This window comes from Nicotiana sylvestris, chromosome 5, assembly GCF_000393655.2.
Source record: "Nicotiana sylvestris chromosome 5, ASM39365v2, whole genome shotgun sequence".
NCBI lineage: Eukaryota > Viridiplantae > Streptophyta > Magnoliopsida > Solanales > Solanaceae > Nicotiana > Nicotiana sylvestris.
Genome location: NC_091061.1, coordinates 5,074,296 through 5,088,157, shown reverse-complemented (window position 1 = coordinate 5,088,157; position 13,862 = coordinate 5,074,296). Strand labels below are relative to the sequence as shown.

General features: G+C 38.3%; 1 protein-coding gene across 1 annotated transcript; it reads right to left on the bottom strand.

Annotated features, from left to right (window-relative positions):
• Nucleotides 1–280: 280 nt before the first annotated feature.
• On the bottom strand, nt 281–4,424 carry LOC138868238 (uncharacterized). Its single transcript, XM_070145767.1, has 5 exons — nt 4,149–4,424; nt 3,741–3,912; nt 3,208–3,304; nt 1,322–1,405; nt 281–485 (listed from the first exon to the last, which is right to left on the bottom strand). Exons 1-5 carry the CDS (start codon nt 4,422–4,424, stop codon nt 281–283), a joined length of 834 nt encoding a protein of 277 aa, XP_070001868.1.
• Nucleotides 4,425–13,862: the final 9,438 nt, after the last annotated feature.

Below are 13,862 nucleotides of genomic sequence, written 5' to 3'. Positions count from 1 at the left end.
AGTGCAAACTTTAGAGAGTGCACATTTTTCCCAACTTGGTCCTGCACTGCATCAAAACAATCCTAGACATATCTCACAACCCGTTAGTCCAAACGAAAATCCTACACTAAAAGAAAATCAAAGAAAAACACATGGGTTGCCTCCCAAGAAGCGCCTGATTTAACGTCGCGGCACGACACAAGTTACTTTCAAATCACTTTAGATGGAGCAGTACCACCGCATGGCTATCATTAATTTTGCCCAGGTAGTGCTTGACCATGTGCCCATTAACTCTATAAACCTACCCATTTTTGTTCTTCAAGTCAAGTGCACCAAACGGAGTCACAAATACCTCTTCAAAAGGTCCGCTCCATTTCGACTTAAGCTTTCCCAAAAACAGACGTAACCGAGAATTGAACAAGAGAACCAAATCACCCACTTTGAGCTTCTTGCCACGAGCATACTTATCGTGAAGGTAATTTATCTTGTTCTTATACAAGGATAAACTGTAGTAGGCATGGAATCAGAATTCATCAAGTTCATTAAGCTGCTCCACACGAAGATTTGCTGTCACATCCCATTCAAGATTCAGCTTCCTCAAAGCCCACATGGCCTTATGCTCTAATTCAACCGGTAGATGGAAAGCTTTCCCAAACACCAACCGATAAGGAGACATACCAATCAGATTCTTGTAAGCAGTCCTATAAGCCCAAAGAGCATCATCCAACTTCTTTGACCAATCAGTCCTATTTGCATTGACCATCTTTGACAATATACTCTTGATTTCCCTGTTTGAGAATTCAACTTGGCCACTCACCTGAGGATGATAAGGAGTAGAAACTTTGTGATTGACACCATACTTTGCAAGCCAAGTGTCAAAATCTCTATTACAAAAATGAGACTCCCCCCAATCACTTATAATTGCACGAGGAGTTCCAAACCTAGTAAAAATTATCTTTTTGAGAAATGCAACAACACTCCGGAATTCATTGTTGGGCAAAGCCACGACTTCAACCCATTTTGAAACATAGTGAACCACCACAAGAATGTATGTGTTCCCACACGAGTTAACAAATGGGCCCATAAAATCAATGCCCCATACGTCAAAAATATCAACTTCAAGAATGGTATTGAGAGGAATCTCATCTTTCTCGAAATTCCACCCGCTCTTTGACATTTGTTGCACCTCTTCACAAGTTCACTTGCGTCTTTGTACAAAGTTGGCCAATAAAACCCACAACTAAGAACTTTTGAAGCCGTCATCGACCCGCCATGGTGGCCACCATAGGGAGAGGAATGACAAGCCTCTAAGATACTCAATTGCTCCTCCTCCGGGACATACCTTCGGATCACACCATCCATACAGATCTTGAACAAGTACGGCTCATCCCAATAGAAGTCCAAATTATCCCACTTGAGCTTATTCCTTTGGTTAGAAGAGAGCTCACACAGGATTATCCCAGTCATAAGGAAATTAGCAACGTCCGCAAACCATAGTATACAATTCACTGACACCGAAAGGAGTTGCTCATCAGGAAATGAATCATTGATATCTAGGCCATCACAAGGCCTCCCCTCCTCCTCCAAGTGGGACAAGTGGCCCGCCACTTGATTTTTACTACCCTTCCGGTCCACAATCTCTAAATCAAACTCTTGAAGTAACAAGACCCATCGCATCAGCCTAGCTTTGGAATCCTTCTTCGTCATCAAGTACCGGGGTGCGGCATGATCGATATGAACTATGACCTTGGAACCCATGAGATACGGCCAAAATTTCTCTATTGCGAACACAATAGCCAGAAGCTCTTTCTCAATCACCGTGTAGCTCACTTGAGCATCATTCATTGTCTTGCCCGCATAGTACACTAGATGAAATATTTTGTTCAATCTTTGACCCAAGACCGCTCTAACCGCAACATCACTCGCGTCACACATAAGCTCGAAAGACAAGCTCCAATTGGGTGCGGTAATAATATGAGTAGTGGTCAACTTGTGCTTGAGAAGTTCAAAAGTTTGCTTACATCTCTCTCGAACATGAACTTGGCACCTTTTTTCAATAACTTGCATAAGGGATTAACTACCTTTGAAAAGTCTTTGATAAATCTCCGGTAGAACCCCGCATGCCCCAGAAAACTTCTAACTCCCTTGACTGAAGTAGGGGGAGGGAGCCTTGAAATCACATCAATTTTTGCTTTGTCCACCTCTATACCATGCTTTGGAATTTTATGCCCAAGAACTATGCCCTCCTCAACCATGAAGTAGCATTTCTCCCAATTAAGAACAAGATTAGTTTCTTCATAACGGGCCAACACTCTATCAAGATTTTTCAAACATTTATCAAACGAGTCACCCACAACACTAAATTCATCCATGAACATATCCAAAATATCTTCCACTATATCAGTGAAAATAGCCATCATACACTGCTAAAATGTAGCCGGTGCATTACACAACCCAAAAGGCATCCTAGAAAAGGCAAAAGTGCCATATGGACAAGTGAAGGTGGCCTTTTCCTGATCTTCCGGAGCAATCAAAACTTGGTTGTACCCAGAATACCCATCCATGAAACAGTAGAAGGCATGACCAGCAAGTCTGTCTAACATCTGATCAAGAAAAGGCAATGGAAAGTGATCTTTACGGGTCCCTTTATTCAACTTGCGGTAGTCTATGCACGTCCTCCACTCGTTGACAGTCCTTGTTGGAATCAACTCATTCTGCAAATTTGTAACCATGGTCATACCACCCTTCTTTGGTACACATTGCACTGGCGAAGTCCAAGAGCTATCAGAAATGGGGTACACAACCCCGCCATCCAACCACTTGATCACCTCCTTTTTCACAACTTCTTACATTACCTCGTTCAACCTCCTTTGATATTCCAAAGAGGGTTTTGCATCATCTTCCAGAATAATCTTGTGCATATAGAATGCGGGGATTATCCCCCGAATATCAGCTAAGGTCCATCCAATTGCCTTATTCCACTTTTGAAGCACCACCAATGTGGCATCAACCTGCATGTTAGTAAGATAAGAAGAAATAATAATTGGCAAAGTTGAACTAGGTCCCAAGAACTCATACCTGAGGTGTGGACGCAACGGCTTCAACTCCAACACCGGAGGTTCCTCGATTAAAGGTTTTGTTGGTGGAGTCTTCCTATTCTCAAGATCCAAAGACAGTTTCCTAGGCTCATAAAAGTAAGAGCCCATTCCATGCAAATCATTCACATACTCCACTCGGCCTTCATCCTCATTTACATCTAGATTCAACAATACTGCCTCTAGAGGGTCCTCCACATTGATCATTGCACTAGTATCATCAACTATCACTGCCATGACAAGGTCCAAAAAAGAGCACACTTCAGAACTATTGGGCTGCTTTATTGACTTGCACACATGAAAGACCACTTTCTCATCACCTACCCGGAAGGTGAGTTCCCCTGCTTCCATATCAACTAAGGCCTTCCCAGTAGCAAGGAAAGGTCTTCCCAATATGATTGGAACTTCATAATCTACCTCACAATCCAAGATCACAAAATCAGATGGCAAGATAAATTTGTCCACCCGGACAAGAACATCATCAATAATACCCAATGGTCTCTTCATAGTTCTATCTACCATTTGCAATCTCATGGAAGTCAGCCTCGGCTGCCCAATACCCAAAGTCTTGAAAACTGAGTAGGGCATCAAGTTGATACTTCTCCCAAATCACATAGAGCTTTGGCAAAGTCCGCACTCCCAATGGTGCAAGGAATGGGAAAGCACTGAGATCTTCTAGCTTTGAGGCCATTGAGTGCACTATTGCACTAACTTGATAGGTCATCTTGATAGTTTCAATATCCATGGATATTTTCTTTGTCACCAAATTATTCATGAATTTAGCATAACTCTGCATTTGCTCTAGAGCCTCCACCAAAGGCACATTAATGGATAAACTCTTCATCATGTCAATAAACTTCTTAAACTGATTCTCATTTTTCTATTTCGCGAGCCTTTAGGATAAGGTGGAGGTGGCCTTGGCAAAGGAGCCTTGGCTTTAGGCACAACCGTTTTCGGCATGTCTATTACGTGTTCCCTAGACGGGTTCACATCATTCTGAGTTTCCACTTCGGCATCTTGGATATCAATCCTCACTATCTCATTCACATTCTCATCAATCACATTTTCAACCACCAAAGGAATCTCATCTTCTTGCAACTCAACTTCATCCCTTAAAATTTCTTTTTGTTTGGAGGCATTCACGTCACTGCCTCGTCGACTACTTGTAGTTACCTCCATAACATACCCGGAACTGTTCCCACCCTTCGGGTTACCTACTGTATTACTAGGTAGAGCCCCCTTAGGATGAGTATTCAAGGATTGTGAGATTTCGCCTAATTGAACCTCCAAGTTTCTGATTGAAGTATTGTAGGAAGCCAACTGAGCATCAGAGTCTACATTCTTTGTCATCATCTATTCAAACATCATTTCAATTCTCCCCATTTCATTGTTGGAAGAACTAGGAACTTGGGATGGAAATGGGGGTGGATTGTTCGGTTGTTGATACATTGGGGGCCTTTGAAAGCCTTGCCCCCGATTTCCTTGGTTGCCATTGTTCCAACCACCTTGATTGTTGTTTCCACCCCAATTGTTGTTGTTGCCATTCCAATTACCCTGATTGTTTTGGTTATTGTTCTGATTGCCCCAATTGAAATTTTGGTTTTTGTTCATCCAATTACTATTCCCTTGTTGTTGTTGATTGTCCCAATTGCCTTGGGGTCTCCATTGTTGTTGGTTGGAAAAATTGCCCCTTTGGCCTTGATAATTGTTCACATATTGAACTTCTTCATTCTACCCATCATAACCATCATCTTGGAATCCACCACAATCATTGTCATATTGATCTGAACTCCTTTGGTTCTGTTTACCTCTTTGTCTTTTTTTGTTCACTAGCATGTTAACACCCTCCATAACATTTACATGGCATGGATTTTGAACCTGCTGTAATTGTGCCCTTGCTAGCTGGTTCAAGGTTGTTGTCAGCTCTGCTATAGTCTGCCCATGATCATGTAGCTCTTTGTGCAAGTGAGTGACCGTGGGGTCACCATGTGGCACATTGGCTCTACTTTTCCAAGCGGAGGACGTGTCAGCCATCTCATCAAGAATGTCACAAGCCTCATCATAAGATAGCTTCATGAAATTACCCCAGCAAGTTGGTTCATTATGCACTGATTTGTTATGTTAATGCCCCGGTAGAATGTCTGTTGTATCATTGCCTCAGTCATGTTATTGTTGGGACATTCCCTTACCATGGTTCTGTATCTCTCCCATATCTCATGTAATGGTTCTATGGGCTCTTGCTTAAAAGATAAGATCTCATCCCTCAATGGTGCCATGTGCCCCAACGAGAAAAACTTTGCAATGAATTTATCTGCCAACTCATCCCAAGTAGTGATGGAATGGTTGGGAATTCGTTCAAGCCAATCCAATGCCTTCCCTCTAAATGAGAAAGGGAATAATCTCAACCGAAGTGCATCCTCTAACACATTAGTTTTCTTGCTCCCCCAACAGGTATCCAAGAAACCCTTGAGATGTTTGTAAGCATTCTTACGGGGAGAAACCATGAAATACACCCATTGCTTCAACAATGTCAGCATCACATTTGTAATTTGAAAATTTTCCGCCCAGATCCGGGGTGGGACAATTGCACTAGCATATCCTTGGTTGGGAAGCACTCGAGAAGCCACTCTTGGAGGTGGCAGGGGAGGATCTGGAACAGTATCATTGGCCTGGTGGCCTCTCCTTTATCCTTGAGGTACAATAGGAACCTCATCATTAATATTGTTATCTACCTCCTCCCCTTGCAGAAGATCTCCAAGAGGTGCATGGTTTACTGCCATTTTGTACCTGAATATGCGACACACACAAATTAGTAACGCAAAAGGAAAGAAGAACAATACACAAAACTATTTAGAGAGATAGCCAAAACCGTTAGCTCCCCGGCAACGACGCCAAAAAGTGATCGGTGCCAACCCTACACCACTACAAAGTGGCGCGAGCGATCAAAGCAGCATTTACCCGAGATGGTCGGGATCGAATCCACAGGGAGCTAGAAGTGGGAATTGGATTCCTATCTAAACTAGAAATCCGTAATATTCTTAATTACACTTCCAATCAACGTTTGGTTTGTTTTTACTTCTAATATTTATGCTAATAGTATGCTAAATTAAACTAAGAATGATTGCTTGTAAGGTTTTCTAAATAGTTAAGGAGGCACTAGGAAAGTGACTTTCTCCTAGAAGAATACTTGACGGATTCTAAAGCCTAAGGCAACAAAGTTATGTTGGGGATTGAGATATAGCCAATGCACGGAATTACTCACTCTATACCTCTCGGTAATTTGAGTGACTTTGCCCTAATTGAATTTCTCAAAACCAATTAGGTGTCAAAATTGTGCTAGCAATATAGGCTCAAGTCGTGTATTACTATCTCTAGGTTTAACCCTTTTAATTGGGGCTATCAATCTCTTGATTACATCCCAATTCCTTGTTGGACTGATTTTCCTAGACTCAAGCTCTCTTTCTCAAGAAGAGCCCAAGTCAAATAGGCACAAATTAGTGTTTGCAACCACTACTTCAACATGGAAAATACAAATCAGTCCAAATATCAACTACCCATTGTTGACATGTGATTTTTGTCCCTCCCCAAATCTTTCACATTTTTAGCACGTAAATATTTAATTTAGCCTTAATGTAGCTATTTCAGCTTATTTTGACTCTTTTTACTTTATTTTCGTCACAAAAATGAAAATTACAAAAAAAGATATATAAATTTTAGTTTATTTATTTCTCATAAATTTTGAAAAAAATACAAAAATAGTACTTTATTTTTATTTTTAAATAAATTTAAAAATACAAAAAATATATATATTTTTTTTGTTTTAATTGTCAGTTTGTTTTAATAATTATTCTGCTTACGTAGGATTAATTAAATAAGGTCGTGTTTTTATTCTCGGTTGCGAGGAAAGAATAATATTTGGGTTCAAACGACTCATTTTAGGCCTAATTTTCGGACCTAGCCCAAAATATTTTCAGCCGAGACGCACATGACAACACATAACTCACACATGCTAGCACATGAACACAACACATAACTCACACATGCTAGCACATGAACACAACACACAACTCACACATGCTAGCACATGAACACAACACACAACTCACACATGCTAGCACATGCACACAACACACAACCCACACATGGTCTTCAATATTCTCCATTAAAACCCAAACAAAAACACACACGGGAGAAGACCTGAGACACCAGCCCCCTCTCCTATCTTCATCTTCTTCAAACCACCCAACCACTACCCATTTTTCTGGCAAAAGAACACCCCTCTCCCAAAAACGCGGACAGGGTATACCTTCGATATACACTCAATATACCGCAAATATACATGGGCAGAACACCCCCTCCCTAACGTATCTCCTTCTTTCTTTCTTCTCAAACCAGAAAACAACGAACTTTTCACCATCAAAACCAGCCTTGAAGCTCCAGTATTTCAGCCATCAAAATCAGTTCAAAACACATCAAAACAAGCTTGAAAATAGCTCCGTTCTTCAGTCAAAACGACCTCTAAAATAGCAGCAAAAATCTGTTGCAAACAGCCATAAAATCCACCCCTAACACCACCAAAAATGAGCCAAAAGATCTGCTGAAATCGGCTAAAAGAAATCGGAACAGATGCGTTTGGATTTTCGTCGCCGGTCAAAGTCGCTAGTCCAGGTTTCCGTTTGAGTCTCCTTCTAGTCCGTATGGTTTTGCTTGGCTTTATTTCATTTTGGAGTAACGATTGTTGAGCTGTATCCATTTCATAAAGAAGGTTGTCTTTTCAGTCTATTGATAGAATATTCATATCAAAGGTTCATTTCCTCTAATTTCTTGTTTGCATTAGATGAATGTTTCAGTTTTGATTTAGATCTGTCTAAATGTTTTACTATTGTTTCTTTTGTTTCTGTTTTGATTTATGTGTGTTTGATTAGAATTATTTTCTCAAGTCACTAAATGAAAGCTAGATTCGTTTGAATTGGTAGATGTTATTAATCAAGTTTCGTTGATTAGGTGCAATTAATAAATCATTGTGATTACGGGTACGGTTCCCGTGACGTAGTTGTGATGCTTAATTTCTAAATTTCGGGGGTGCATCTCATGTAACCCGATTATAATGGCTCTAGATAATCTTAGTGAATAAATTAGGATTATTTTTTTTGATAGAGACAAAACAAAAAAAATAAAAATCATAGTTGCTTTTAGGCTTGCCCTTTTAAAAATAAAATGAGTCGAGCCTCGCCCAATAAAATGCACAAACTGCGGGGCCCTCATAAATGTATATACTAAAAATACTCAGAATTTGGGATGGGCTGTTCAGCGAATTTCGCAGCCTTCCTCAAAGATAATAACGCGTTAGACTCTTTAGGCGCGATTTTAATTAAATTACATTCTTAAATTCGGGTGCGCATTTATGTGACCCAAATCCAAATCTCAATGGAGTCAGAATGTATTAACAACCACGGGTGCATTGATTGCGACGTGGTTCGAGATGCATTTTCACGACGTTGCAATTCTATTAAAAAATAATAATAAAAGCGGTTTAAACTTAATAAAAGCACACAAGTTATAACATGTATTAAAATCAAATATTTAGCCATTATAACAATTTAAGCGACCGTGCTAGAACCACGGGATCCGTGGGTGCCTAACACCTTCCCTCGGGTCAACAGAATTCCTTACTTAGAATTTCTGGTTCGCAGACTTCATTTGGAAAGTCGAAAATTTCCTCGATTTGGGATTCAAGATAAACCGGTGACTTGGGACACCAAAAGCCAAACCTTTCCCAAGTGGCGACTCTGAATTAAATAAATAATCCCATTTCGAATATTGTCACTTAAATTGGAAAAACTCCCTCGCGCATTTATCCTTCAGGGCGGGCGCGCAAAAAGGAGGTGTGACAGCTCTGGCGACTCCGCTGGGGAGAAGTTCCCAGAACGTTAGTTCAGGGTTCAGAATTCGAGCTTAGAATAATTGTTATATTTGACTTTATTATTTGATCTTTATTACATGTTTTGGCATAACATGCTAAATGTTGTTTTTTACCGCTTTGATGTTATCTGAACTGTATATAAACTGTGCCGAAACCCTTCTCTTCTTACCTCCGGGGAGAAGCTCGCTGGTCGAGACTCCCTATTCTGTTAGTGTCAATACCTGAAATAAGAAAGAGGCCGGACAAGTTACAAAGCCGGACGATCTCGCGGGTCCCCGGTACGTAGCCCCCTCCTCGACTCGAGTTGTCCGCTCGGGTACACAGTCTAGAACATATACCCAGGTTATAAACCTAGTATAACAAAACCTCATGCCGGATCCCTAGTAGGAACGCTTATTTGCATCATGTTGCATTTGACATAGGGGACTCAACACAGGGGTTGGGTCCGTCTAGGACAGGCAACCTGAAATGAAAAGACCATCCTGCTGCATCCCGTTTGTTTTGCGCATTTATTTGCTTCAGTTCTGCATGCCGACCGGGTTCTAAAAAAATTTTTTAAAAAAGAGAAAATAACAGCGTAGGGAGATAATTACTTATTTTTGGAAAAAATAAAACCAATGTCCAAGTAGTGTCAAAACATCGCCGGAATTTTCTTTAAAAAAAAAAGAAAAAAATTAAAACAAAATTTGTCTTTTAGTTTGATTTATTAAAAAAATATATTAAAAAATTCCTTTTAATCACTATCAAAATCCAAAAAAATATATAAAAGTAAAAAAAAAAGAAAAAAAAGAAGGGAAAATTCAAAAAAAAAAAGTTGCTTCTTTTGTAGTATCTCTTTTATAAATTCAGACTAATAGTCCAAATACTTCCTTAAAAGATTTTTCGAAATTTAAAAAAAAAAGAGTGAAAAGAATTTAAAATTCAAAGACAAAATGTTTCTTTAGTCATCGTCTCTTTTCAAAATATAATAAAAAAAATAAAAATAAAAACGAAATCCAAAAATATTTTCTCCTTTTCCATGTAAGTATTTTATTTAGAAAAAAAAAGGGTTAGTTTATTTCCTCTACGCCTGATCGGACCGAACTTCACGGGTCTGATTCTCACCGGATGTGAGATACGTAGGCAAACCTCATCGGTTACGACCCCAATTTTCAAAAAAAAGTCCAAAAATATTGTCCTTTAGTTCCTTCTTTATAAATCTTTCCTTAGAAAATGCAAAAAGAAATAAAAAATAATATAGAAGTTTTCTTTAAACTCAAATAAAAAAAAATAGTTTCCTTCTTTCTAAAGTATTTCATACGGAAAAAGAAATAAAAGAAACAAAAATAATAATAAAAGAAATAAAATATCAAAAAATCTATGAGTGAATCAATATATATATATATATATATATATATATATATATATATATATATATATTCCTTCTTTAAAAGTCTTTCTGTCATAAATGTCATAGAATTAAAAATTAAAAGTCTAAAAATATTTTCATTTTTTCTTCAGAAGTACTTTTGTAAATTCAAAAACAAGAAAATTCGAAAATCCAAAAAAAGAGAGAACAAATGAAAATTCAAACAAAAATATTTTCTTTTTTTCTTACTTCTAAAATTCTCGAAGTTCCAATCAAAAGAAAAGGAATTTTTAGAAGTCTATCTTTCAAAAACAAAAATAGAGGCAAATACAAAAATCCAAAAAAATAAATATCCTTTTAAAGCATTTTTTTTAAAATCCAAAAGAAACAAAAATCCAAAAAAAATACTCTTTTCTTTTTTAGTCTTTCTTTTGTAAATGTCCATAAAACAAAAATTGGAAAAATTGAATTCCAAGAAATATTTTCGCTTTTCTTTAGAAGTGCTTTTGTAAATAAATAAAAACTCAGAAATTCCAAATCATTTTCTTAAAAGTCCCTCTTTCAAAATTTAAGAGGCAACATCATAAATCAAAAAATATATATATTCTTTCTTCCGTAGAAAAAGATGAAACAAATGAAAAATCAACCAAACACATTTTCTTTTCTTTAAAAAAAAAAATCCCAAAGTTCAAGTCAAAAGCAAATAATTTTTTTAGAAGTCTTTCTTTAAAAAAATAAAACAAAAATCAAAATAAAAAAAATTATATTTTCTTTCTTCTTTTAAAGCATTTCTTTCAAAAATTCCAAAAAAGAGAGTTAGTTTACTTACTCCATTCACGATCGCGAGAACTACGCCGGTTTGATTCTCGCAGGGTGCGAGATACGTAGGCAACCCTCATCGGGTCCAACCTCCCCTTTTTCAGAAATAGCCAAAATGTCAGAATTTTAATTTATGAGTCAGGTGATGCCGTTTTGTCAAGAATAGCCGAATGTTCCCGAAAGGGACGCCGGAAAACTAAACTTTTCTATTTAGTCAGAATTAGGGTTTTAAACCCTAAACTGAACTTTTTCCTTTAGTCAGCATTAGGGTTTTAAACCCTAAACTGATCTTTTTCCTTTAGTCAGCATTAGGGTTTTAAACCCTAAACTGAACTTTTCCCTTTATTCAGCATTAGGGTTTTAAACCCTAAACTGAACTTTTTCCTTTAGTCAGCATTAGGGTTTTAAACTTTAAACTGAACTTTTCCATTCAGTCAGCATTAGGGTTTTAAACCCTAAACTGAACTCTTTCCTTCAGTCAGCATTAGGGTTTTAAACTCTAAACTGAACTTTTCCATTCAGTCAGCATTAGGGTTTTAAACCCTAAACTGAACTCTTTCCTTCAGTCAGCATTAGGGTTGTAAACCCTAAACTAAACTTTTCCCATTTAATCAGCATTAGGGTTTTAAACCCTAAACTGAACTCTTTCCTTCAGTCAACATTAGGGTTTTAAAGCCTAAACTGAACTTTCCCTTTTGTCAACGTTAGGGTTTTAAACCCTACACTGAACTTTTCCCTTTAGTCAGCATTAGGGTTTTAACCCCTAAACTAAACTTTTTCCTTTAGTCAGCATTAGGGTTTTAAACCCTAAACTGAACTTTTTCCTTTAATAAGCATTAGGGTTTTAAATCCTAAACTGAACTTTTTCCTTTAGTCAGCATTAGGGTTTTAAACCTAAACTGAACTTTTTCCATTAGTCAGCATTAGAGTTTTAAACCCTAAACTGAACTTTTCCATTCAGTCAGCATTAGGGTTTTAAACCCTAAACTGAACTCTTTCCTTAAGTCAGCATTAGGGTTTTAAACCCTAAACTGAACTTTTTCCATTTAGTCAGCATTAGGGTTTTAAACCCTAAACTGAACTCTTTCCTTCAGTCAGCATTAGGGTTTTAAACCCTAAACTGAACTTTCCCTTTAGTCAGCGTTAGGGTTTTAAACCCTACACTGAACTTTTCCCATTTAGTCAGCATTAGGGTTTTAAACCCTAAACTGAACTCTTTCCTTCAGTCAGCATTAGGGTTTTAAACCCTAAACTGAACTTTTCCCATTTAGTCAGCATTAGGGTTTTAAACCCTAAACTGAACTCTTTCCTTCAGTCAGCATTAGGGTTTTAAACCCTAAACTGAACTTTTCCCATTTAGTCAGCATTAGGGTTTTAAACCCTAAACTGAACTCTTTCCTTCAGTCAGCATTAGGGTTTTAAACCCTAAACTGAACTTTTCCCATTTAGTCAGCATTAGGGTTTTAAACCCTAAACTGAACTCTTTCCTTCAGTCAGCATTAGGGTTTTAAACCCTGAACTGAACTCTTTTCCAGTTAGTCAGCATTAGGGCTCCAACCCTAAATTGAACTTCTTTCCATTTAGCCAGCATTAGGGTTTTCAACCCTGAACTGAGCATTGTCTATTTGTCAGCATTGGGGGTCCAACCCTGAACTGAACTTTTCCCTTCAGTCAGCATCAGGGCTCCAACCCTGAACTGAACTCTTTCCATTCAGTCAGCATCAGGGCTTCAACCCTGAACTGAACTCTTTCCATTTAGTCAGCATTAGGGCTCCAACCCTAAACTGAACTTTTTCCAGTTAGTCAGCATTAGGGCTCCAACCCTAAACTGAACTTCTTTTCATTTAGCCAGCATTAGGGGTTTCAACCCTGAACTGAGCATTGTCTGTTAGTCAGCATTGGGGTTCCAACCCTGAACTGAACCTTTCCTTTCAGTCAGCATCAGGGCTCCAACTCTGAACTGAACTCTTTTCATTAAGTCAGCATCAGGGCTCCAACCGTGAACTAAACTTTTTCCATTCAGTCAGCATTAGGGCTCCAACCCTGAACTGAACTTTTTCCATTTAGCCAGGATTAGGGCTCCAACCCTAAACTGAGCATTCTTACCTTGTGGCAATATTAGTGATCCAATCCCGGAGTTGGCATTTTGTAGACTGAAATTTTCCAATCCCTTCATCAATTCTATAAACTTCCCGACAATTAACTCCCGAAATTTTCCTAGTAAAACTAGGGCAGAAAATTTTGTTCGTTTGTTTTTCCCCGCAGGTCTAACCTCGAGGCGCATGGATCGAGACGACCCACGAGATGAGTCTCAACCCAGAATAAAGAAAAGAAGAAAAAGAAGAAAAAAGAGCAAAAGAAAAAAGGAAGATGTTCCCACATATTGGAACAAACAAATGGCAGGTCGCTCAAAAATTGGATCAAATTCCCGAGCTCCGCCAATCCCGTTTCATTCAATACTGCAAAAATAAACAAGCGCCTACAACTTGCAAGCATCAAGATTCGGATCGAAGTTTATAAGCAGAATCAGCTAAGACCCAATATCAAGTTGCAAAAGAATTATAGATAGGAATCTTGTAACTCGTAGCTGGTAGGCTTAGTTAGTCTTTTTAATTTTGATTTTTATGTAATAAATAGGATATCATACCGGAACTTCGACGGAACCTCGCGCCACTCTCAACCTCGGCACTCCATCGCC